General features: G+C 37.0%; 1 protein-coding gene across 1 annotated transcript; it reads left to right on the top strand.

Annotated features, from left to right (window-relative positions):
- Positions 1–25,490, top strand: LOC148299649 (modular serine protease-like). Its single transcript, XM_088275846.1, has 14 exons — positions 1–52; positions 856–907; positions 5,173–5,390; positions 6,935–6,971; positions 7,935–8,137; positions 10,985–11,197; positions 12,190–12,268; positions 13,057–13,265; positions 16,089–16,301; positions 18,609–18,773; positions 21,620–21,753; positions 22,508–22,687; positions 23,312–23,471; positions 24,416–25,490. Exons 1-14 carry the CDS (start codon positions 16–18, stop codon positions 24,646–24,648), a joined length of 2,133 nt encoding a protein of 710 aa, XP_088131972.1. The 5' UTR covers positions 1–15; the 3' UTR covers positions 24,649–25,490.

Here is a 25,490-nt window from a genome sequence, read left to right as displayed (position 1 = left end):
AGAAGTGTTTCAGCGATGTATAGCTTTATTTGTGTTGCTTCGCTTATGTTTAGTGAGTATTAATTAATTAACATAAAAAGGGCGAATGCTTCATTAAAAGTTTAAGGATTTTGGCACATCACCTTTTTCTTTTTATTGAATCTAGGTTTTGTACATTTATTGTTGGAACTGCATTTTATATAATAAAATAACAACCATTTAGTTTTTTCTAAATTATTTTTTTAATTACCTATTAATTGTTCGCCTCCGTAGTGTAATGGTCAGCATGCTCGGCTACCGTTCTGGAGGTCCCGGGTTCGGTTCCCAGGAGGGTTTAATAAATATAAGTGATTTTTTTCACTCCAATATTTATTCAATTTTACACTGGACTGGTACCTGAAGTGGAAGACTGATCACCTTTCCTTCATGTGTAATCGATCGAGATAACACTGCGTTTATATGAAGCAGTGCCCTATGCACCATTGGGGGTGCGGTAAGGGATTTTTTTTATTAATTACCTAACGTCCAAGTGACTCAAATCTGGCTACGGCTTACGCAACGCCGTTTATGATGACCCTACTCAGGCTTCAACATTTTAAGTTTAATAGCCTTTGCCTACTCGTGAGTGGATTTACTCTTTATGTTTATAACTATAATTTTATGTAATTCATGAGTGAAAATTCTAGGCAAAAACTCTTGCCTGAATGAATTTTATTTGATATCTCAGTGTCATTATTATCAAACACTCTCAGTGTTTGATAATGTCTTAATAAGACGAAACGCGTCACATAACATATTTGTAAATAAAAGTAGAATTCAATCCAATAACCGTGTTTAATTTTGGATATATTACCCAACAATTTTCCTTGTTTTCAGTAAGTTCTGTACATTCCTTCCATGCAGTACAGAAACCGGTGACGTTTGAACGGTAAGTTTTCACTTAATAATTGTCATTTATATCTTACAATAAGTGGTCATATTACAAAAATTTCATAATTAAAAAAAATTAAAATCACTAAAAATATTTAATTATAACTTAATTATAATGTCTACCGGTTTCGAAGCTAACCGCTTCTTTATCAAGAGTCATTAATACTTATCAATCAGTCTTTATAATGAAGCGGTTAGACATTATAATTAAGTTATAATAAAATATTTACAGTGATTTTGAAACAAAGTTACATTTTAATTATAAAATAGAAAATCATAAAGTTAGTACTTCAAATATAAATTACAAAAATTTAATATTATTTTTTGATATCTCATCAAAGATGAAGAAGAATATGGAAGTCTGGGCATTTACGGGGCTTACGACCGTCATAGGCTGGTTTAAGTGATCACTTTACACACGTGTAACATTCACCAATTCTACCCATTATTGACAACCACACTACTCAAATTCTTGGAAGTTCTATATATATGAACCAATTTAGAAACCTTGTTCATGAATCACTAGAACTTCACTAGAGACATCTATTGGTGAGATGTAAAGAAGCTTTTTATCAAGCAGAAACTCTTATATTAGTATTAGACTTTTATATTCTTCTTCATCTTTGATGAGATATCAAAAAATAATATGAAAATAACTCCTGTAATTGGAGATAATCCAGATTCTGTGAACAAGTATTTGGACACACTCAAAATGTTGTACAAAAATTTAAGTTGCAAAAATACTTATAAGAGAAACGAATAAACCAATGTTCCGAGAAAAGTAAGTTGTGTAAAGCTGTGGTATTCTTCATATAGATACATTTTTACGTGTCAGGGTTGATCAACAAAATGCAATAAATTGATACAAATACAATGCAAATATTGCATATCTAAAAAAATATTTCATTACTCACACCCCTACACTATTTCTTTCAATACCGGATGTCGGCAATTACGTCGACGGGAAGTTTGATCTTCAGAGTTAAGCGCACGGCGTAAAAATGAGGTGGACAATTTAAGCGAGTAGCATTTACTTGTTGGTCAAATTTTTATAACGTTGCATACATTTAGTTTTTTTTATGAGGTCAAGTGATCATACATTAAAAAAAATTATGACGTCACGTGATCTTACATCTCTTATGTCAATTCACATTAAAATCGCGATACAATTTTGTTTATAAATTTCGCAACTTAGTTCTTTAGAAAAAACGCTTTGCAAGAGAAGGTCTGTCAGGAAACCTAGATGCTTTTGTATCAGATCTGAGAATACAGTGGGATAGCTTTAAATATCCCTTGTCACTGCGATTTGTGTCTATTGTGACCTCCCTCTGTATCACAGCTCACTCTCAAGACGTACGTGAGTCATGTAGCTCACGACCTGCCTTGGTGGTAGGAGCTTCACCTTCTCGTAGTCCAGTAGTGGTCCTCCAAGGATGTGACTTCGGTTGCGAGCGAGTGCGTCACAGTTATAGAGAATGTGGATGGGTGTTTCGTTATCCTCCATACAAAATCTGTAGACTGGGGAGTCATTTAGTCCATACAATTAGTTACCTAAACTCCGAGAGATATTTTAAGATCAACGATGGTACAGAGTGTTTATAAGTTATCGAATTTATATTTGAATTCGTTATGCTTAAATCGTGCAATTAGCATAGTAAACTAAAAATTCCTAGCAGCTAAAGGGTCAATTGTTTATATTTTTGACGTTTAATATACAAACAAGTTGACATTGATGATAGCCTTTGAAGATTAAAGCAAGAATCATTTTTAGTGTAATGTATTATAATATGTATATTGCTAGCTGAATATGTTATGGAAGACTCATCGCTCACTCTTTTCAATAACGTCGTAAATCAAGAAACTAGATTTTTCAGGAGATCTTTTTTAAAGTTCAAAGATATAATAAAATGTATTAAAAATAAATATCAACCCACTTATTGAACTTTTTATTGTGCAGGAGATCTTTTTAGGTAAAACCTGAAGGTTTTTTCTCCATTTGAAAAATATTTAATCAATACCTTTACTTCAAAATGCAAAACAACACTTTTTGCTCTGTACCGGGTAAATATCATGTTAAAAATATGCCGCTTTTGCTGGGATATAGTACATTTTCTGGGCTTTCTGAGAACATGCACAATTGAAAATTGACGATTTTTGATATATGATGTTGTTGAAAGGAGTGAGAATATATTATTACGGTTTTTAATAAAACTGACGCAAAAAAAATATACAACCATGATATACGATTTACCCTCGATTGAAGGGTTGATGGTCCCAAGAGTAAACAATAAATATGGGAGTAGAACACTTCAATACATTATTTTGTAACATCTCATCGAAGATGAAGAAGAATATGGAAGTCTGGGCATTTACGGGGCTGACGACCGTCATAGGCTGGTTTAAGTGATCACTTTACACACGTGTAACATTCACCAATTCTACCCATTATTGACAACTACACTACTCAAATTCTTTGAAGTTCTATAAACTGTATATGAACCAATTTAAAAACCTTGTTCTTGAATCATTAGAACTTCACTAGAGACATCTATTGGTGATATTCTTCTTCATCTTTGATGAGATGTTACAAAATAATATGAAAATAACTCCTGTGATTGGAGATAATCCAGATTTTGTGAACAAGTATTTGGACACACTCAAAATTTTGTGTTTCAATACATAGTTATGAGCATTTTTAATTTGTTACCGACGGATGTTAGAGGTCAAAATAAAATATGGAACAAAGGCTAAATAAAGGAATGAGTAAATGATCAAAATTGTATTGTTTTTATTTTAAATATTTTTCTATCTTTTGTGTCTTTATTATGTTAAATTAGATAAAAATAATATGTCGTCCCAGGCTGCACATAGCTGATACCTTGTAGAAGAGGCAAGCTTGGTGGCAGCTCTCAGGAGGCATGCAGAGTACATGGCCAAGCCAACTGAATCGCCTTTTCTTGACGACAGTTGTGACCAAGATTTGCTGCGTCCTACGCCTTATCTCTTCATTCCTCACAAAGTCAAACCACCGCACGCCTAAAATTCTCCGCAGACTCCTATTCTAGGCGCTCAGTACACGTCTGCTCTGGGCCCTTGTAAGGTGCCATGCAGGGTTGCCAATCTGTGGAGAATTCCCCAAACTGCGGGGAATCTCAACTTGATTGAGGAATTTGTAAGGATTTGCACAATGTGGGGAAAATGCGGAGATTTGAACATTTTACCATTTATTAATATAATAATGTTTCAATGTTTAATAATATATTTTTTGTGTGTTCTCCTTTTAGTATCATTTTTTTATGTGTTCTACATAATTGCTTAAATTTTAATTTTTTGAAACCGGTTTATGCTACAAAATAATGAGTGAAGAGTGGCAATTTTTTTGTTTGTTTAGTATGTAACTAAATATATATTAGCCGTTTATTTAGGCTGTACTTTCTTTTGTTTTTTAATACGTGTCAAATGTATTTTTAATTACTGCGTATTTTATATAAAAGCCCAATTGGGGCGTTAATATTTAAATTGAAAAAAAAACAAGGAGTCGATTTTTTATGAAAACTTTTTTTCTATGGGATAATTATGTAGGGATTTTGTGGAGAATCGGGAATTTGTTTTTTCCCGATTTGGGAAAATTGGCCTAGATTTTTGGGGAATTATGTTAATTGGCATTGGCAACGCTATAAGAGAATAGGAGCAGGACCAACCTGCCGATGGTTATGCCTGTAGGAAGAGCTACCGCTATGTTAAACAATATCTCATTGGATATTGATCTGTTCCATGTGTCTGAGGAGTTTTCCGAAGCGGGATTCTTCTACACCTTTAGCAATACGTCCAAACTTAAAACACAGTCAGGGACTTTTTTTTTGGAGTACGTTTTTTCATTTTTGGACTAATAGGACAGACAAAGTGAAAATAAACCCACATCAATCTGTCATTGCATACAACCTTCGCCTCTTCCACGTTCATGCATCTCCTCATACATACCCGCCGATTATTACGACTCCTAGCCTGACCATTTTTGAGTAGAGAAAAATCTGTGATTGTATATGATAAGAGTAGAATCAACTAAGTCCAAAAATGCAAAAAAACGTACTACAAAAAAAAGTCCCTTACTGTGTTTAAGTTTGGACAGCCGAACAGTTCTTGCATATATTTTAGTTAAATGTATACGATTTAAATTTTTTATAGTTTGTAATGTATATATTATTGAAATAAATAAATTGAATTGAATTGAAAAAGGGTATTATTTCATCTCTGTGATTCCAGTCGGCCTCGGGAGGCGAGCGGCTGCATCGTACCAGAGCCGCCCAGCAACGGGGAGATGAACGTCCTCAACCTCGCGACCAGCATCGCGGTCGGCCAGCGCTCTCCCGAGTTCAGCATGATGAAGATAACCTGCAGGCCAGGCTACCTGCCCCGCCCTCGCGCAGCGGCCATTTGCAAGAACGGGAAATGGAGCGTCAATGGCATCCAGTGCAAAAAAGGTAATGAATGCTTGGTCCTAAAAACTAAGTTTATTTTTTCATTAACATTAACATAAATTGTATACATTTACCATATTTAAATCACAATTTGAAACATTTTTTTTATATTTTGCAAAGACCCACCAAGCCACCTTGTGTGTCTTGTCGGTGGACTTCTTTTTGAATACATTTTATATTCATATTATTTTTCTAAATTTCTCAAATTCTTGGAAGTTCTATATATATATATATATATATATATATATATATATATATATATATATATATATATATATATATATATATATATATATATATATATATATATATATATATATATATATATATGTAATAAAATACCTAGGTACCTACCTATACATTTTATTAAGTACTTACAAATAGTACCTACATAAAACAGTTCTACCACCAGATGTCGCATGCGTCGCACAGAATAAAACAAAAGACTTCCGATAGAAAAAATATAATATTCTGAACTGTCAGAATCAGATAGATAGATAGAAACATATGATAAAGATAAATTAAGAATAAACTTTCATTATAAACTTTAATTACAAAGCAACACATTGTTTATTTTATTATTATACACCCACTTTACATATTATCTACACCCAATTTACAAAGAAAAATATTACCACGTTCTAAAACGACAATTTTGTTAATTGGAAATGGATTATGAAACATTAGGAGACGTATTAAAACAATTACTACAATATGTTCGGAGTGATAGAGAAAAATTAGAAGATGATTAAAGAAAACGATTAGAAGATCAAAGAAGACGTGGAAATCTAAGAACTAGTGATAAAATTAAAGATAAAAGTCCATGCAAGATTTGTGAAAATTTAAATAAGGGAACTCGATATCACCCTGAAGCAACGTGCTGGTTTAAAACAAAGGAGGATGATAAGATTAATAATAAAAATGAAGATTTACAAATTACACAGAAAAATGAAAGCGACTGCGACAGTTTAACGTAACATGTTTACGCACCGATCAAAAGCTCCGATCCGAAGAAAGATGGACAAAAGCACAAGCTAATCCAAGCCAATCGTCGTTTGAAAACAATAACTGACATGCCGGACAGTAAAATTCTGCGTACTTCCGTGTAGTGGACAAACGTCCATACTTTGTTTGAAAATGATGCGGAATGCATCGAAACACGTGTGACAAAAGATTTTAAGAAATAGTGGTATTTACTAAGTTGAACTTAAATTCAAAACAAAAATTTTCAACTTTATTCTTCTTCTTCTTCTTCTCCTTCTTCTTCTTCTTCTACTTCTTTATGAGTCCTCTGACCTCCACTGCTGGATATAGGCCTCTTTCCCTTCTTTCCATTTCCTCTGGTTGGTTGCTGCTTGCAGACAGTTTTTACCCCCCACAGCGACAATGTCGTCGGACCATCTCTTTTGGGGTCTTCCGACACCTCTTTTGCTCTCCCAAGGTCTCCATCGTAGAATTCTTGGGGTCCATCTTGTGGGGTCCTGTCTCGCTATATGTCCTGCTCATTACTTTATTACATACGTTAATTCTGACATGTTTCTTTTCAGATCCTAAATATGTTGAAATTACATCTACAACAGTAAGGTGAGGTATAACTTTAACACTATTTAACACTTACCACTCTGTAGGCCAGACATTCTGGCCCGTATGATTCTAGTAGGCAGCTCCGTGAGCCACAATGTCTGGCCCGGCGCAGGTATAACTTTAATCACTGATTTCTCTATCACCCAAGTATACTCTACCAAAAAATATTTCAGATAAATACAGTTAATCTTAATTAACATGGTCATCCGAATTGCCAGACAGAGTGTCCCGAAATTAGGGAACCAAAATATTTTTTTTCATGGTTGAAAAACGTCACATTTTTTTGATCAGAGTAGCTGATCAGTTATGAGAAAAATTTAAGAAAGGGTTAATAAAATACCAACTTTATAGTCAGGTCTAGCGAGTGTTTTTGCCTAGAATTTTCACTCATGAATTACATGAAATTTTAGTAACTTTAAACATAAAGCTATGAAAACATAAGGCTATGAAACTTAAAAAGTTGAAGCCTGAGTAGGGTCATGATAAGCGGTGTTGCATAAGCCGTAGCAAGATTTCAGAGTCACTTGGATATTAGGTAATAATAAAAAATAGTTGGGTCTATATATCGCTCATTTGGTGCAACAATGACGTAATTTCCCTTTTTTAAACAAGTTAAATATGTGAAAATGTGCAGAACATGGGGAGAAACATGGACAGAATTGATTTTGTGGTGAAATGATGCGAGATGGCGCGAGTTTCATTGTAGAATTGAGTAAAATAGCGCCATTTCTGTTGCTACAATGTTTTAGAATTAGCACATAAACCCTGATGATGACAAGGTTCTTGTTAAAACCGGGTGGAAAAAGTTTACCAATAAAAAGTGGTTAAAACAAAGTCAGATTTTGTAATGATTATCGCAACTTGGTTCATAAAATAAAATTGCTTTGCGAGAGAAGTCTTAAGCTTTTGTATTAGATCCGAGAATATAGTTTTCTGAGAGCTTTGCATCTTTATTGACTGCAGGACCCAGAATGCTGGACCTGGTTGTACTCTACCGGAGTTTCCTTCCCACGGAAGTTACCAACAACCAAAAGGCATCGCCCCAGGGTCTTCCGTCAGTCCATACACGATCCTGCATTATTCCTGTGAAGCAGACTACATGCTCTCCAGAGCGATATCCATATGTCAACCATCTTTTGAGTGGTCACCATTTCCAATTTGTATAAGTAAGAACTTATATTTACAGATTTGTAGGACTCCATTTCAATTTATATTAAAATCAAACATTGTTTTTTTGAGTCTACTTAATTGTATTTTATTGTTAAAAAACACTACAAGATAAAATTTGTGACAATTGTTTCGCCTTGCTATGGCATTTTTAAACGAATGTCAATTCGTTTGTTCAAAAAATATTCATTCGAAAATACCATAACAAGGCGAAACAATTGTCACTAAATTTATTTTTAAGAATAAAATACAATTTAGCAGACTCAATAAATCAGTGGTTGATTTTAACATTTTTTGTAAAGAACTTATACCTTAGAGGCAGGGAGGATAAAATGCCTCACAACTATATCTTTGGAAACATTCCACACCTTTTCCACATTTATGTATCTACTTATGTGTTCCCACCGATTATCGTGACTATTTATATATAGTGTTTGAAACACAGTGAAACCTCTATCTATCGTTTTTAAAGGGACCTATTAAAATAAACTATGAATGCGGGAAAACAATGAATGCGGGATTAAGAGGTCAGTATGCAAGTAGATACGACCGACTAAAGATACCGTCCTCCCAATCTGCATAACCATTCGTAGGCTACAATTCTAAGAAGAATACAGGTTTCAAATGCAAATGTATTTATTTTTAAAAAAAATACAAACCTGAATAGAATTTTTAAAAAATACTCAAGCTTATTGATCAAAATTAGTTTTTTTAACGGTTTTATTTTCGTAAGTCAATAGTATATTTTCAGTTTTGCAAATAGTATTTTTTTCAGCATCGGTTATTGAATGTGCGTTGTAGAAAGTTTTCTTTCAAAGTGTGCATGCTTCTGGAAATGCAGGTACAGGCAGCGGCTCCTTTTCATCAATATGGACCTCTTCTGCTATCGGTTACGCAAGCTTTCGATAGTTTCTATCCCATACGTTGCCGTTGAATGTAAGAAAATTGAAAAGAATGTAAAAAACAGACAAAATGTATCAAATATGCAGCTTAATTCGAACGATAAATGCGGTAAATGGTGATGGAGAAACGATCGATGCGGTTTAGTTTAGTATAAAACTAATTCCGGATAGAAAAAATAAACGACACATCCGGGAAAACGATTATTCCAGGAACGATAGATAGAGGTTTCACTGTACTTGATCTTCTTCATCTCGGGTCACAATCTGTACGATTAGTTCTTTATGGACAATCTCCATTCATCTTCATCCTCCGCTGAACTCTTCAACTCGGCCTACACACTACAGCGCATGTCGGAGATAATTTGGTCCATGTGGTTTGAATACCCTCCTCAATTGTGAGAAGCAGGTTTGGGTGTCTTATATTATGGCCAGTCTGTTTGGCTCACTGTTGTGCTACTTTGTTTAGTAAGGATCTGTCTAGATCTATCTGGGATCTCCCAGCCCTGCTTAATACCTCGTTATTCGCTACATGTTCCGACCAATGAATCCACAACATGCACTTCAGTCTACTTCGAGTTTTATCTCTAACAGTTTTCAATACAGACATGCGTTACGAGCCGAGGTTAAACGTACATTAAAATTAGACCTGTAATCGAATCAACTTATATACTTGTAGGATGAAAGGAGTGGGCGGGGTTCGAATTGGATATTGACGAATCGTGTTTAACCGATGTCGAATCAAACAATGGACTATATGTTAAATTTATTTGGTTGTTAATTAGAGGAATATTATTTTTAAGTGCTTTCCTAATATAAAAAATCTCCATATTATTTAGTTTTAACCCTTTATTGTTAGTGTTTAAGTTTACACTATAGTGCATGTTGGTCTTCGGGTCGACCAAAAATCGCATGTGTTAGACATTTTGTGTAGTTTTGAGTGTGTAAATGGTGCTATGGTGGTGAAGGGTAGTATTGTTTGCATGCTGTGTTAGTGATTGTCCTGACGAAGAGACGGGTACGTCTCGAAACCGGTAGACGTAAAAATCTCGGTGAGTGGTTATATACTTATTTTATTAACATTTTTGTTTTCTGTTAAAATCAAATATTTTTACTTTATATTAGCACTTTTAATCTATTTTTATTTCTGATATCTATTGTATTCTTGCCAGTGCCCTTTATTGTAACCTAAAATAAAATGTATACCCACACAGGGACATGCCTTTGTGAGATCTTAATTTATATTAATATTTATATATATTTTTTTGTAATGTAGGGAATAGAATAAATGGTGCATTGAACAGAGTGATTGCAAATAAAAATATGTCCATGGAAGCCAAGCTAGCGGTTCACAACGGCGTGCTGGTACCGACACTAATGTATGGCAGTGAAATATGGAACTGGCTAAGGAAGGATGAAAGCAGAGTGAACGCTGTTGAAATGCGCTCCCTCAGATGAATGTGTGGAAAATCATTGTATGACAGAATTAAAAACGAAGATATATGAAAGGAATGTAAGGCTGAACGAGGAACAATTGAAAAGATTAAGAAGAGTTCTTTACGGCGGTATGGACATGTGGATCGAATGGATAACGAGAGAATGACTTAGAAAATATATGTGGCGAATGTGAGAGGGAAAACAGAACGAGGACGACCGAAAAAGACTTGGCACGATCAGATCAATCAGAACCTAAAATCTGGCGGTGTCATAAGTCTGCGTAATCGGAGGGCATGTGTGACTAGATGTATGGATGTGAAGGAGGCGAGGAGTGTATGTCAGATAGAAGAGTGTGGCGTTCCATCTTCTCTGCCTACCCCTGCGGAGGAACGGCGTAATGGTAGTAGTAGTAGTAGTAGTAGTAGTAGTAGTTTTTTTGTACTATTTTAATATATATATCGTGAAATGCAAAAAAAAATATAATAATAATAAAATGTTCTGGTTTATTAGACAAACTGGGATGCGTAGTTCCACAGGCAGACGGTTTGCACTTCAACTGCTCAGATGGTAAATCAAACCCTATCGAATGCGGTTGGGAAACACCTCACGGATCTATCGCCACCCCGGGCTGTTTGGACAATTACCACATCAAAAATGGAAACTTCCACCTTCTGCATTGCGACGACGGGGTGTGGAGCAAGCTGCCACCAGAGTGCAAACCAGGTAAGTACTCCACGGAGGGGTCGGTTATTCAAATATACACGTAATCAAAAATAATACAACTCTTTTGATTTATTATTTTGAGAAATAAAAAGACTGTTTTTTGATCCACTCACATTTTTACTAACAACCAACTAGTTTCGGCAACAACCTGTTGCCCTCTTCAGGGTTTACTTATGACTAAACATACATTCATGATACATAAAAGAAACAGTGAACAAAATTATTGGATTAGTTTAATTTATGAACCCTGAAGAGGGCAACAGGTTGTTGCCGAAACTAGTTGGTTGTTAATAAAAATGTGAGTGGATCAAAAAACAAAGTCTTTTTATTTCTCAAAATAATATATCAATATCGTAGCCATACTACTATTTAATATTTGATATATTACTAGCTTAATATTGCCCAGAAAAAATCCCAAAGGATTTTAAACATGGAGGTGTAATATATTAGAAGTATAAAAAATGACTAACTGCATTGATATTTATTTTCTTGCCAAGTAAAAGTGACTTAAATGGCCCTCCCGAACATTTTACGTTTTGTCAGTTGGTCACTTTCTCCTGTACGACTACGATATGATCCATAAAGTTAATGCTTTCAATATTCAAAACAATTTTTTTGAGTTTATCCTTTCCCATTCTGATCATAAAACAGTGAGATGGACCACAAGAGTTTTACGATGGAGACCTTGGGAGAACATAAAGAACCTGACCTAACCACATTTGATTATTTCATATACTTGAATGTGGTTAGGTCAGGAGTCGGATTAATCGTCGGGTATGGAGATACCAGGAAAAGAAGTTCATAAGGAACTGTCACGAGAGGTGGTATACATGATGAAAATGGTGAAGGCCATTGGTAACATAAACTAAGCTAGGACACAATATGCCGAACCCTCTTCTAGTGGAACGGAAGGTCTGCTGATGACAGTCAACAGTCCACCTTGTTCTTACCTTCAGTATCATTGTTAAATTATGTCATTCTATATTTTTCAGACGATGTTGAGGAAACAGTCAATGCTAAGAACGCCACTAATGTTGATGGAATAGCAGAAAATGGATTGAACAATACTCAGTCAGTATTATTTTTTTTTGTCACAGGTGTTTAATGTATGCGAGGAAAGTGATTTGTAGACGAATATTCTTCTTCTTCTTCTTCTTCATGAGCCCTCTGACCTCCACTGCTGGATATAGGCCTCTTCCCCTTCATTCCATTTTCTCCGGTCGGTTGCTGCTTGCAGCCAGTTTCTACCCCCCACAGCGACTATGTCGTCGGACCATCTCTTTTGGGATCTTCCGATACCTCTTTTGTTTTCCTAAGGTCTCCATCGTAAAATTCTTGGAGTCTATCTTGTGGGGTCCTGTCTTGCAATATGTCCTGCCCACTGCCATTTTAGTTTTGCCACGCGATCCATGATATCCTCTACTTTGGTTCTATTCCTGGTATCTTAATTTTTTTTGTCCATCAAGCTTTGATTAAGCATGGATCTCTCCATGGATCGTGGTGTGCTCTTGATCTTTTCTTCATTTCTATTTATCACAGCCATAGTCTCTACTGCATATGTGTTCACTGGCAGTATGTAGTATTCGTGCATTTTTCTTTTTAGACAGGTCAGAATCTCCTTATCTTGCAGAATTTGTATGAGTTTTCCAAAAGCCGCCCAACTCAGTCCTATTCTTGTTGACAGTTCCACTGTTTGGTTCTCCTTGCAGTTTTATCTCCTCTCAAAGAAGAAAAAGATGAATATTCACATGTTCAAATTTATGGTTTTTGAAAGAATTGAATGCAGATCTAGGTGTAAAATAAAGTAAGGGGGAATTTTCGAAGATGGTTTTTATTAATTTATTATTATGTTTTAAAAGGCCCGCTGCTGAAGGTTGTCCACTCCCGAAGTTCCCAAAGAATGGTCGCTACACAATCATGGGCATGCGAGGCCGCATAGTACCAGGACGCATCGTGCCTCAGTCGGCCTTATTGAAGTATGCCTGTAAAAACGACAAGTTTTACCTCTCGGATGACATGGCTTTCTGCGATGAGACCAACGCGTGGTCCGCATCTCCAGTCTGTCACGGTAAAGTATAAGATATGCTGAAAATAAACCAACGAGCTGACTCGGGTAGGTCCCTAAACAAACTGCGGACATGCTAAGGCGTCAAGTTTACAACAGTGAGTTGACGACAACAGTGACCACGCCACGCCTTCTTTTCTCTCTGCCAACAGGGGTAGGTAGAGAGAATAGAACACAAACCTACTTTGACTTTGAAACATTCTTCTCCTTTCCTCATACATACCCGCCAAATATTTTGACTCTTGGCCTGGCCGGTTTCAAGAATTTGACATACCTGAATGTGTTGAAAAGTCGAATGGTGAGCATATTGTCCTCTCAGGATCTTTAAAAACTATGCTTCTCTGCATTGTATGTGTGTTCCTACTAGAATCAACAACACACACACACACGCACACACACACACACACACACACACACACACACACACACACACACACACACACACACACACACACACACACACACACACACACACACACACATACACACACACCCTCTTACATTTGCTAGATCTACACTAAATATTTTGTACTAATCCATATGTTTCTGTGGCTAACTATAATTGGCTTGTTTAATATATATTCTTTTAATGTTTTGTTTTACATATGCTGCTGTTGTTAACCCAAATAAAAAAATAAAGAAAACAGGTTTTCCTCGGTCTTCCTCTGCTCCTTTTTCCATAACTACATTCGCGTCATATTTTTTACCGTTCTTTCCTCACTCATTCGTTTCACATGTGAAACCATCTCATCACTACTTCTTCTTCATCTTGTTATAGGCCTTGTGGCCTGTTTTTAAGAGGGATTAGCCTCCTGCGATTTCGGTTCCCAGTTGTCGACCCATCTCTTTGGTGGTCTGCCCGGGAGTCGTCTACCATGGGGTTGGCTAGTATAGTACAGTGTGATGTGGGGGGAGTCTAGATGCATCTCTGCATCTCATCACACCTTTCTTAATTTTATCAATAATGCTTACCCTTTCCTTATTTCACTGCATTGTTTTGCCGCACATTCGTCTGAGGGATCGCATTTCGATTGCTTGCAGTCTATATTAATCCTTCTTTTGTCAACTCCATGCTTCACTTCCATACATTGGTGTTAGCGACGTCATCGCAAACCCCGTGCGGCGGCCCAGAAAAGGACCTCTGGATGCCCGGCGGGCGAGACGGCTGCCCGCCAAGCCGAGGCCCTGAGAAGGGCTTTTGTGTATTTATGTACTTATATGTGTGGCTCGTGGACCCTTATATCTATGTATACTTTGTGACTCATGTTTAATATAGGATCTGTGAAACTAGTTAAAGTATAGATATAAGAAGAGTTATATGTTTGTTGCCTGCCTCTGTAGTCTGCCTCCGTAGTGTAATGGTCAGCACGCTCGGCTACCGTTCTGGAGGTCCCGGGTTCGATTCCCAAGGGGGATAAAATAAATATAAGTGATTTTTTCACACTAATATTTATTCAATATTACCCTGGACTGGTACCTGAAGCGGAGGGCTGATCACCTTTCCTTCATGTGTAAATGATCAAGATAACACTGCGTTTATATGACGTAGTGCCCTATGCACCATTGGGGTGCGGATAAGGGTTTTATTTATTAGTTTGTTGAATAACTTTAGTGTTAGTTGGTATATGTTTGTTGAATATGTAAAGGCACCGGTACGGTATAAAAATGTAGCCCGTCCGGTGCTCTTTAGAGAGAGACAGCGATATGGCTGTCTCTTTCCCCCCGGCCGCTGATTGGTCGTGCGTTCCCACTATCGGGCGGCACGCGATCGCGGTCGGGTAAATACATATATGGTAGGGCGCACTTTGCCGAAAATAAGTTCTCTTCGACCACTGAAACTTGCGTTTCATTTCTCCGCTCCGGACCTTCGAGACCACGCTGTGCCACCAGCCTGGACCGCTTCGCCTCTCTGCACCGATTCACGGACCGGTTTCGGAAAGCCCTTTTCAGGGCTATTGAGGTTGACTTGTCGATGCAGTGCTTTGTATCCAGCTTACAACTGGGTACAGCGGTGATGTCTAGAACTCGTCTCATCGATCTCACAGACGCATCATCAAGCGGTCCAAGGACCACCGCCAAACCGTCGGGACTTGCCCCTTCTTGCGCCGCAGAGAAGACAAGAGTTTTACAGTCTTGTATGGATGGAAGACGTCTCGTACAATTAGGTTTGGAACAAGCACTCCGTTATGTACAGCCATTCTTCTTGCTGCAAGATTGTTTTTTCAAAGACCGATTGGTGTAATATTTTTTTCTCTCTGCCTACCCCTACGGAAAGGTAGAGGGAATAAAACGACGATAAATGTGGTGGTTCGTTAGTATTTAATGTAATATTTTTTTGCTTAAAACACCGGTTTTGTATGGAAAAAAAAGTTTTTCTTCGAAATTTATTTATGTTTGGTTTTGTATATGTAAATATTTTTTAAATATACATTTTCTTAAAAAATCTAATTCCAATTTGTACAACACGTGTGGCTTCTCGGGCAGCCGGTCGCGTACTGAATTTGTATATTTTAGAATACACCCTCAAAGAGTCGAAAATAAACACAAGCTTTTTCACCAATATTGACTATATTGACAATATTTTTCACCAATGTTTGACTGGGAATGGTGCAGTTTTGACATTGGCTTGCTATTTCATAATCTAACACTCTCCTTATCATTCATCGTTCACTTTGTGTAATACCACTTTAAAAAAACACTTCTTCGTGACACGAATGAGTGAATGATAAGGAGAGTGTTATATTACCATACCACAAGGTTAACAGTGCTTTTATTTAATATACAAAATATATTTCTTAATATTTTCCATTTTCCATTTGTTTTCAGCTCATTGCAAAATGGTAGAGTCACACAGTCTGGACTTTACTTGCTTTAGTAGCAACCACACCATGGTGCCTTGCAAGAAGTTTATGCAGTTCGGTACATTTGTTCGTTCGACTTGTAAGAATGGCCACCGCGCGATCGGAATATTGGACGACCTGACTTGCGGCCAGGACCGAGATGGAGTCTGGGATAACCAAGTGCCGGCATGTACTCCTGGTACGATATTTACTCTTGCTTCCTATTCCTGGCTCCATCCCAACTTATCGTCCGTCGGGGTCAGCCCTCCTCGTCTTCAGGTTGTAGGTCTTTCTATCATGGACAAGTCACCTAGGCCATGCCTCCGAATCATGTTATCTTTCTGCGGCATGAATTCTTTGGTCTCCCTCTAGATCATGGGTGGCCAACCTTTTCAGCAGCCGGGCCAGATTTGAGAAATTACATTTTACACCGGGCCGTAAAACAAAATTTCTTCTATTATTCAATTTGAAGACACAACGAAAACTAGAATGAAACATATTTATTAAAAGTTAGGCAGTACAAAAAATTATCAGAAAACTTCTCAGTTCTTCTTTGGTCCAACGTCTTTACTACTTGACGCCATTAAAGGGTCTTGAAATTGTCACGATAGTGAAATACTTCCATATATGGGATATGATATGAACTACGCACGGTGGAATGTTCTTTTGTTGGTTTTATGTACACTTAAAGAAAACATATGTGAAATGCTCCGCGGGCCGCAAGAAAACACCCAGCGGGCCGCGGGTTGGCCACCCTTGCTCTAGATGTCATGTTCAGGTTCTCTGCGTTCGATGTTCCTCGATTACCTTTTCTCTACCTTACTATAGATGCCAGTTACAGCCAGGCTTCCAAGAATGCGTGAACTCTTTATTTTGTCTCTAAGGGACACTCCAGCTGACCATCTAAGCATTCTCATTTCAATTGCCTATGACGGTCGTAACCCCCCGTAAATGCCCAGACTTTTATATCCTTCTTCATCTATGTTGAGAACCTTTTCCAAGTTTAAGGAAAACAAACGCTTCCACCTTTTTCTATTATGAAATTTGTTAGATGTAAAATATCATAGCTCTTGGATAAGATCCATTATAGGTACATATAACCAGGGCTTTTTTTTCATGTAACGCAGTGGAACGGCGTTCCAGCAATTTTCTCACGGATATATATATTTTTAAAATTATCAAAATCCATTAAACGAAACAATTTTTTTGCATTTGTTCTTACAATCAATATTTTATATGCAACATTTTGAGTGTGTCCAAACACTTGTTCACAAAATCTGGATTATCTCCAATTACAGGAGTTATTTTCATATTATTTTCTGACATCTTATCAAACATGAAGAAGAATATGGAAGTCTGGGCATTTTCTTTTCATCTTTGATGAGATGTTAAAATGATAAAATATGGTATTGTAATGAATATATAAATGATATTTGAATATTTTTTTAGTAAGTTTCGTTTAAAAGAAAAAGACCTTGGGTATAATTAATATTACACTCTCCTTATCATTCATCGTTCACTTTGGTATTGCACATTCCCGGTTTATAACCTGGAAGGCTTCTGGAATTCACCGGAGGTATCAAATTTCATTTTTAGCAAATTAATGTTCAAATAAAACACTTGTAAGGTCACTTTTTGAGTTTGTTAATGTAAACATGACTAGATGTTTGAAGCAATCAGCGTTTTTAAGTAGAATTACACAATGTGAACGATGAATGATAAGGAGAGTGTTATACATTATTACCATACCACAAAGTTTACGATACTTTAACTAGCTAACTAACTAACCATCACGCCGCTTCCCCGCAGGGGTAGGCAGAGAGAATCGAATGCCACACCACTCTGTCTTTGCAAACATTCTTTGCCTCTTCTACATTCATGCATCTCCTCATACATACCCGACGATTATTACGACTCCTGACCCGGCCGCTTTCAAGTATTTGACATACCTGATTGTGCCAAGTTTTCCTCGGTCGTCCTCTGCTTCTTTTTCCAACTACATTCGCTCCATAAATTTGTTTAACCGTTCTTTCTTCACTCATACGCTCCACATGTCCAAACCATCTCAACACACCTTTCTTAATTTTATCGATAATGCTTATCTCAGCCTTACTTTCTTTCCTTATTTCATCATTCGAACATCTATCAAACATCGTTTTGCCACACATTCGTCTGAGGGATCGCATTTCGACTGCATTCAGTCTGCTTTCATCCTTCTTTTGCCAACTCCATGCTTCGCTTCCATACAAAAGGGTTGGAACCAGAACTCCATTGTGTACTGCCAGTTTAGCTTCCGCCGATAGATTTTTATTTGCTAAAACTGATTTTAGTGCACCATTCACTCTGTTCCCAGCATTCACTCTCCTTTCTGTGTCTTTATCAATCTTTCCATCCCTAGAAAACATACTACCCAAATATATGAAATCATCTACCTGTTCCAAAATCTCCCCTTACGATGCTTTTAATTAACAAAATATAATTAATATGAATGAATTTGACATTGCAGAGTGCGGATACGAGTCAGATGCCTCGGTAAGCCATATGGTAATGGGTCAGATCAGCCGCAAGAACGAGTTCCCTTGGCATACGGCGGTTTACCAACAAATGGGCCCCAACAATTTTCAACAAATATGTGGGGGGAGTCTGTTGTACTCTCACGTTGTCGTCAGTGGTACGTATGTATTGATCACTTTACACACGAGTAACTAACTAACTAACTAACCATCACGCCGCTTCCCCGCAGGGGTAGGCAGAGAGAATCGAACGCCACACCACTCTGTCTTTGCAAACATTCTTTGCCTCTTCTACATTCATGCACCTCCTCATACATACCCGACGATTATTACGACTCCTGACCCGGCCGCTTTCAAGTATTTGACATACCTGATTGTGCCAAGTTTTCCTCTGCTTCTTTTTCCAACTACATTCGCTCCATAAATTTGTTTAACCGTTCTTTCTTCACTCATACGCTCCACATGTCCAAACCATCTCAACACACCTTTCTTAATTTTATCGATAGTGCTTATCTCAGCCTTACATTCTTTCCTTATTTCATCATTCGAACATCTATCAAACATCGTTTTGCCACACATTCGTCTGAGGGATCGCATTTCGATACACACGTGTAGCCAACACCAATTCTATCCATGATTGACAACCACACTACTCAAATTCTTGGAAGTTCTATATATATGATCCAATTTCGAAACATTGTACTTGATTCACTGGAATCACTAGAGGTATTATTGAGACGAAAGAAGCTTTTATTGAGCAGAAACTCTTTCATTCGTATGTGAGGTCCGAATCCTGGATTATAATCATAAACATGAGAAATGCAAGAAAATATCCTTTTCATTTGAATATTTTCATATTATTTTTTGACATCTCATCAAAGATGAAGAAGAATATGGAAGTGTGTCCAAATACTTGTTCACTAATCTGGATTATCTCCAATTATAAGAGATTTTTTTTTAACATCTCAACATAGAATACAATTGTAAGAGTTTCTGCTCAATGAAAAGCTTCTTTCATCTCACCAATAGATGCCTCTAGTGAAATTCTAGTGATAATCCAGATTTTTGAAGTATTTGGACGCACTCAAAATGTTGTATATTAAATATTAGTCACCATCCATTATCCACGGAGTGAAATAATCCTTGTGGTTTATTAGGGGTATGTCTGACAAATATTTCAACGCGACCCTTGTAAGGGTGGGTTCGGCTGAAGGTAATATAAATCCAGTTTGCTTTTCCGCGTTTTAATGGAGTTAGGTCATATCAACATTAATTTATCTTTAAAGGAAATAAGGTCATTACAGGTAGCACGCTCTATTAATTTCAAGGTTTCCGCGGTAACGTCATACCTGCGAAGGGGAACAGTCACTGGGGGAACAGTTACCGAGATAGTCAAAATAAGCTGCCCGCGAGTAGAACAAACTCCAAACACAGAAAAAGTTGTTAATAGATTTTTCAATTTCAATTTCAATTTCAATTTATTCAATAAAAAAATAATATATACATAACAAACAATATTCAAGGCGTATATATTAAAAGTAAAAGCAAGCAAGAAGACTTAAAGGTGTAGAAGAATCCCGCTTCGGAAAACTCCTTCGGACACATGGAACAGATTAATATCCAATGTGATATTGTTCAACATGGCGGTAGCTCTTCCTACAGGCATAACCATCGGCAGGTTGGTCCTGTGTATAGGAATGTGAAACAATCTACTTCGACGCTGTCTTAGGTAACTATCGGGAACATACAGACCAATGTTCCGGATAATTTCAGGATTATCGATCATACCGCGCAACAATCGATAAAAATGCGTAATTAAATACACATTCCTTCTAGTCTCTAAACTATTGTAGCCAAGCATACCCTGGAGAAACTGGTATTCATGATCTGAGAAGGTACTTTATGGAAAGATATACGAGTATGTGTAGTGATTAGTCATATTTTCTTACATATTTTGTTTTTACCTTATGTATTTTATATTTTATCATTTGTTTATTTTAAATATGAAATGAATGCTAGGAACAAAGTTAATGGTGCACTGAACTCAGTTATAGCAAATAAAAACCTATCATCGGAAGCTAAACTGGCAGTGCACAACGGAGTCCTGGTTCCAACTCTAATGTATGGAAGTGAAACATGGAGTTGGCAAAAGAAGGATGAAAGTAGACTGAATGCAGTCGAAATGCGATCTCTCAGAAGAATGTGCGACAAAACGATGTATGATAGATGTACGAATAGTGAAATAAGGAAGGAATGCAAAGCTGAGATAAGCATTATCGATAAAATTAAGAAAGGTGTGTTGAGATGGTTTGGACATGTAGAACGAATGAGTGAGGAAAGAACGGTAAAACAAATTTATGAGGCGAATGTTAGCGGGAAAAGAAGCAGAGGAAGACCGAGAAAAACATGGCACGATCAGGTATGCCAAATACTTGAAAGTGGTCAGGTTAGGAGTCGTAACAATCGGCGGGTATGTATGAGGAGATGCATGAACGTGGAAGAGGCGAAGAATGTTTGCAAGGACAGAGTGGTGTGGCGCTCTATTCTCTCTGCCTACCCCTGCGGGGAAGCGGCGTGATGGTTAGTTAGTTAATTTTTTTTATTTTAAATATGCTTCTTACCTAATGTTTTTCTCATTTATTTCTCTTAAAAATGCTTCTTGTGCCATTTTTATTATACCTGTTTATTGTTTTTATATTTTGCCATGTATCAGTAATAGTTTTGGTTATTTAAAAAAAAAACTTTTTTGTTACTTTATTATTTGTGTTCCAGTCTTGTTAACCTTAATCCCATGTCCCAAAATGAGAAGTAGAAATTACTCATCGGGAATATTATATGTAAATATGACTTTTGTGTGTAGTATGTTTTGAAATAAATAAATTAATAAACCATTGGGAATTAACAAATCGTTGTACTTTTCCGATGTCAAGTGAAACTTGAAAAGCGTCCTTTGGAGGACAAATAACAATTTGCATAATATGTGGAGCTCTTATTGCATTTACAGCGGCCCATTGCTTTTACGATCCGCAGAACAACATCCCAACTGATCCGTCGTATTACAGAATCGTCGGGGGGAAGTTCTACAGAGACTGGGACGACGAGAGAGAAAATGGTTTAACTTCAATACAAAAATCAAAGGTTGGTCCATATTATTATTTGAAGGACAATATGGAAGTCTGAGTAATTAACATTGCTTGTACTTATCAAGATCCATCCAAGAGATATGATATTTTACATCTATCACAATGCATAATGGAAGAAGGTAAAATCGATTGTTTTCCTGAAACATGAAAAAGATTAGGTGAATTTTTGACATCTCAACATAGATTCTCTTTTCTAAACCCTTATCCGCACCCAATGGTGCATAGGGTACTGCATCGTACTGACGCAATGTTATCTTGATCGTTAATTATATGAAGACAAGATGATCACTCCTGCGTTTCAGGGACCAGTCCAGAGTAATATGAAATAAATATTACAGTGTAAAATCACAAATTTTTATTCTCACCCCCACTGGGAATCGAACCTGGGACCTCCAGCACGGTAGCTAAGCACCCTGACCATTACACCACGGAGGCGGTACACAACATAGATGAACAAGAATATAAAAGTCTGGGTATTTACAGGACTTGTGACTTATAGGGTGGTTAAGCGATCACTTTACACGCGATCATTCACCAATTCTACCAAGGATTGACAACCACACTATTTGAATTCTTGGAAGTTCTATACATGCGATCCAGTTTTGAAACATTGTACAAGTATCACTATACATTGTACAAGTATCGTAATTGGAGATAATCCAGATTTGTGACAGAAGTATTTGGACACACTCAAAACGTTCTAAATAAAGTGTGTAAAGGCTTGTTAGAAAGTAACTTGTTTTTTGCAGGTGAGCCGTTTATTTCTGCATGAGAAGTACCAAGGAGATGAGCATCATCAACAGAGCGACATTGCGCTTCTTGAACTCGAACAACCGTTTAGATTCAACGAGAAAGTCCATCCAATATGCATTGATTTATCAGACGAGCGTCTCAACACACATCATATGTCACGAGATAGCGTGGGCAAGGTACTGTATAGTTTTAATTTTATTTCTTGCATCCCTTATGTCACTGCGACCATTTTAAGTCTATTGTCCTCCCTCCATGTCATAGCTCACTCTCAAGACCTACGTGAATCATGTAGCTCACGTCTTGGTGGTAGGAGCTTCACCTTCTCGGTTCTAGTAGTGATCCTCCAAGGATGTGACTTCAGTTGCGAACAGTTATAGAGAATGTGGATGGGTGTTTCGTAATCCTCCATACAAAATCTGGAGACTGGGGAGTCTTGTAGTCCATACATTTTGCTCACTCCTTTCAAGAACGTCATAAATCAAAAAAATTGATTTTTCAGGAGAACGTTCTAAAAGTTTAAAAATATAATACAATGTATTAAAAATAAATATCAAGCCACTTATTGAACTTTTTACTGTGCAACAGATCTTTTAGGTAAAACCTGAAGGTTTTTTCTCCATTTGAAAAATATTTAGTATATTTAGAGAATGGACGGGTGTTTCGTTATCTTCCATACAAAACCTGCAGACTGGGGAAATATGAAGTCCAGTTTTTGACATGTGCTTCCTCAGTCTGCAGTGTCAAAATTAGTCTGACCAAGAATTCTATTGGCTTATTTTATCAACCGGATTTTTTTTTAGGTAGCTGGATGGGGTTTAACGGAAGAGGGAGTATCTTCGACGGAGCTGAGATTCTTGAATCTTCCGGTCATAGCTCTTGATGACTGCAGAATCGAAATGACCAAATACCAATTCTCCAGATTTTTAACTTTCGACAAGTTTTGTGCTGGATATCTTAATGGTATGTAATTTTCTTCTTGTTGGCCTTGTGGCCCGTTTTTAAGAGAAATAAGCCTCCTGCGAGGTCGATTCCCAGATGTCAATCCATCTCTTGGTGGTCGTGCAGTGCAATGTGGGGGAGTCTGGATAGTCTGGAGTCCATTCTCCTCACATGCGCATACCATTGTCTTCTTCGTTGCCTTCCCCACCTAATGACATCTTCCATCTCGCACATTTTTCGGATGAAAATAGATTGAATGCAGTCATTGCATCTCTTAGACTATTGTGATGTATGGTAGATATTCGAATGGTCATATAATGAAAGAATTCAAGGTTGAGATAAGTATTATTGATAAAATTAAGAAAGGTGTGTTGAGATGGTTGATCGGTGAAGAAAGAACAGTCAAATAAATTTATGAGGCGGATGTTATTGAAAATAGGAGCACAGGAAAAGCGTGGAAAAATTGGCATGTTCAAGTATTTCTAATACAGATCGAGAGATACAGGTCAGGTCAGGAGTCAGATTAATCGTCGGGTACGTATGAGATACCAGAAAAAGAACCAGAGAAGAGAATATTGTGAATCGCGTGGCAATACTTAAATGGCAATGGGTAGGACATATTGCAAGACAAGACCCCACAAGATGGAGAGAACAAAAGAGGTGTCGGAAGACCCCAAAAAAATGGTCCGACAACATAGTTGCTGTGGGGGGTAGAAACTGTCTGCAACCAGCAACCCACCGGAGGAAATGGAAAGAAGGGGAAGAGGCCTATATCCAGCAATGGAAGATAGAGGGCTCATGAAGAAGAAGGAGATGTTTGATGCGTTACAAGAATATGGAAGAAGCGAATGTTGTTTTTAAAGACATTTCGGAGTAGCATTCTCTTCCACACCAATCTGTCTTTACAAAAAATGATGGCTTGTTAGTCTTTTGTTGGAAAACTAACATTACTTTCTATATTTTAGGTTCGGCAGTCTGTCAGGGAGACAGCGGCGGGGGGCTCATGTTTCCAGTGGTCAAGTATGGAGAGGAAAAGGTCTGGGTGCTTCGGGGAATTGTGAGCAACGGCCCACTCAACGAGAACGGGACATCCTGTAGGACCAACACATACACGGCCTTCACAGAGATCTTCCAACTCAAAACCTGGATGCTCCAGAAACTGAGAGAGCTTGGCATCACCCACGCATCGTCACTTTAAATGTTTAATACAACTACACACATATCGCTCACTCCTTTCAAGAGCGTTATAAATTTTCAGAAGAATGTTTTTAAAGTTTAAAAATATAATACAATGTATAAAAAATATATAACCAGCCACTTTTTGAACTTTTTACTGTGCAACAGACCTTTTTAGGTAAAACCTAAAGGTTTTTTCTCCATTTGAAAAATATTTAGTATTTTTAAAAAAATAATTAAACAATACCATTTCTTCAAAATGCAAAAACAACACTTTTTGCCTTGTGGCGGGTTGATATTAAGTTGAAAATATGCCGCTTTTGCTGGGATAAAGTACATTTTCTGGGCATTCTGAAAACATGCACAACTGAAAATCGAAGATTTTTGATTTATGACGTTCTTTAAAGGAGTGAGCGATATGTACAGTGAAGCCTCTCATAACGAGCATAATTCGTTCAAGAATCTTGCTCGTAAAGCGAAACATTTTTTGTTTAGAATTTATATTTGCAGCAATAACTTTGTGATTTTTCATTTTATAATTAAAATATAACTTTGTTTTAAAATCACTATAAATATCTTATTTTAACTTAATTATAATGTCTACCGGTTTCGAAGGTAACCGCTTCTTTTTCATGACTATTGTTGTTTGAAGTGTTAATTGGCAGACATTAAATTGAAATTTTTTAGTGATTTAAAAACAAAGTTTACATTTTACATTTTTTTTTTGACTTGTGCGGAAATCTCGGCTCACAAGTGAATGTCGTGAAAAAAGGGAGTCGTTCGTTAATGGAGCAAGTTTTTCTATTTTTTTATCGTTATAAGAATTACTCATTATGAGAAGTTCCAATGTATTAGATTTAATAT

This window comes from Brachycentrus maculatus, unplaced genomic scaffold (assembly GCF_059751285.1).
Source record: "Brachycentrus maculatus isolate JH-2025_06_01 unplaced genomic scaffold, ASM5975128v1 h1tg001021l, whole genome shotgun sequence".
In the NCBI taxonomy this organism is placed as follows: domain Eukaryota; kingdom Metazoa; phylum Arthropoda; class Insecta; order Trichoptera; family Brachycentridae; genus Brachycentrus; species Brachycentrus maculatus.
The sequence above is the reverse complement of the archived record's forward strand: the minus strand, read 5'-3'. Positions and strand labels throughout refer to the sequence as shown.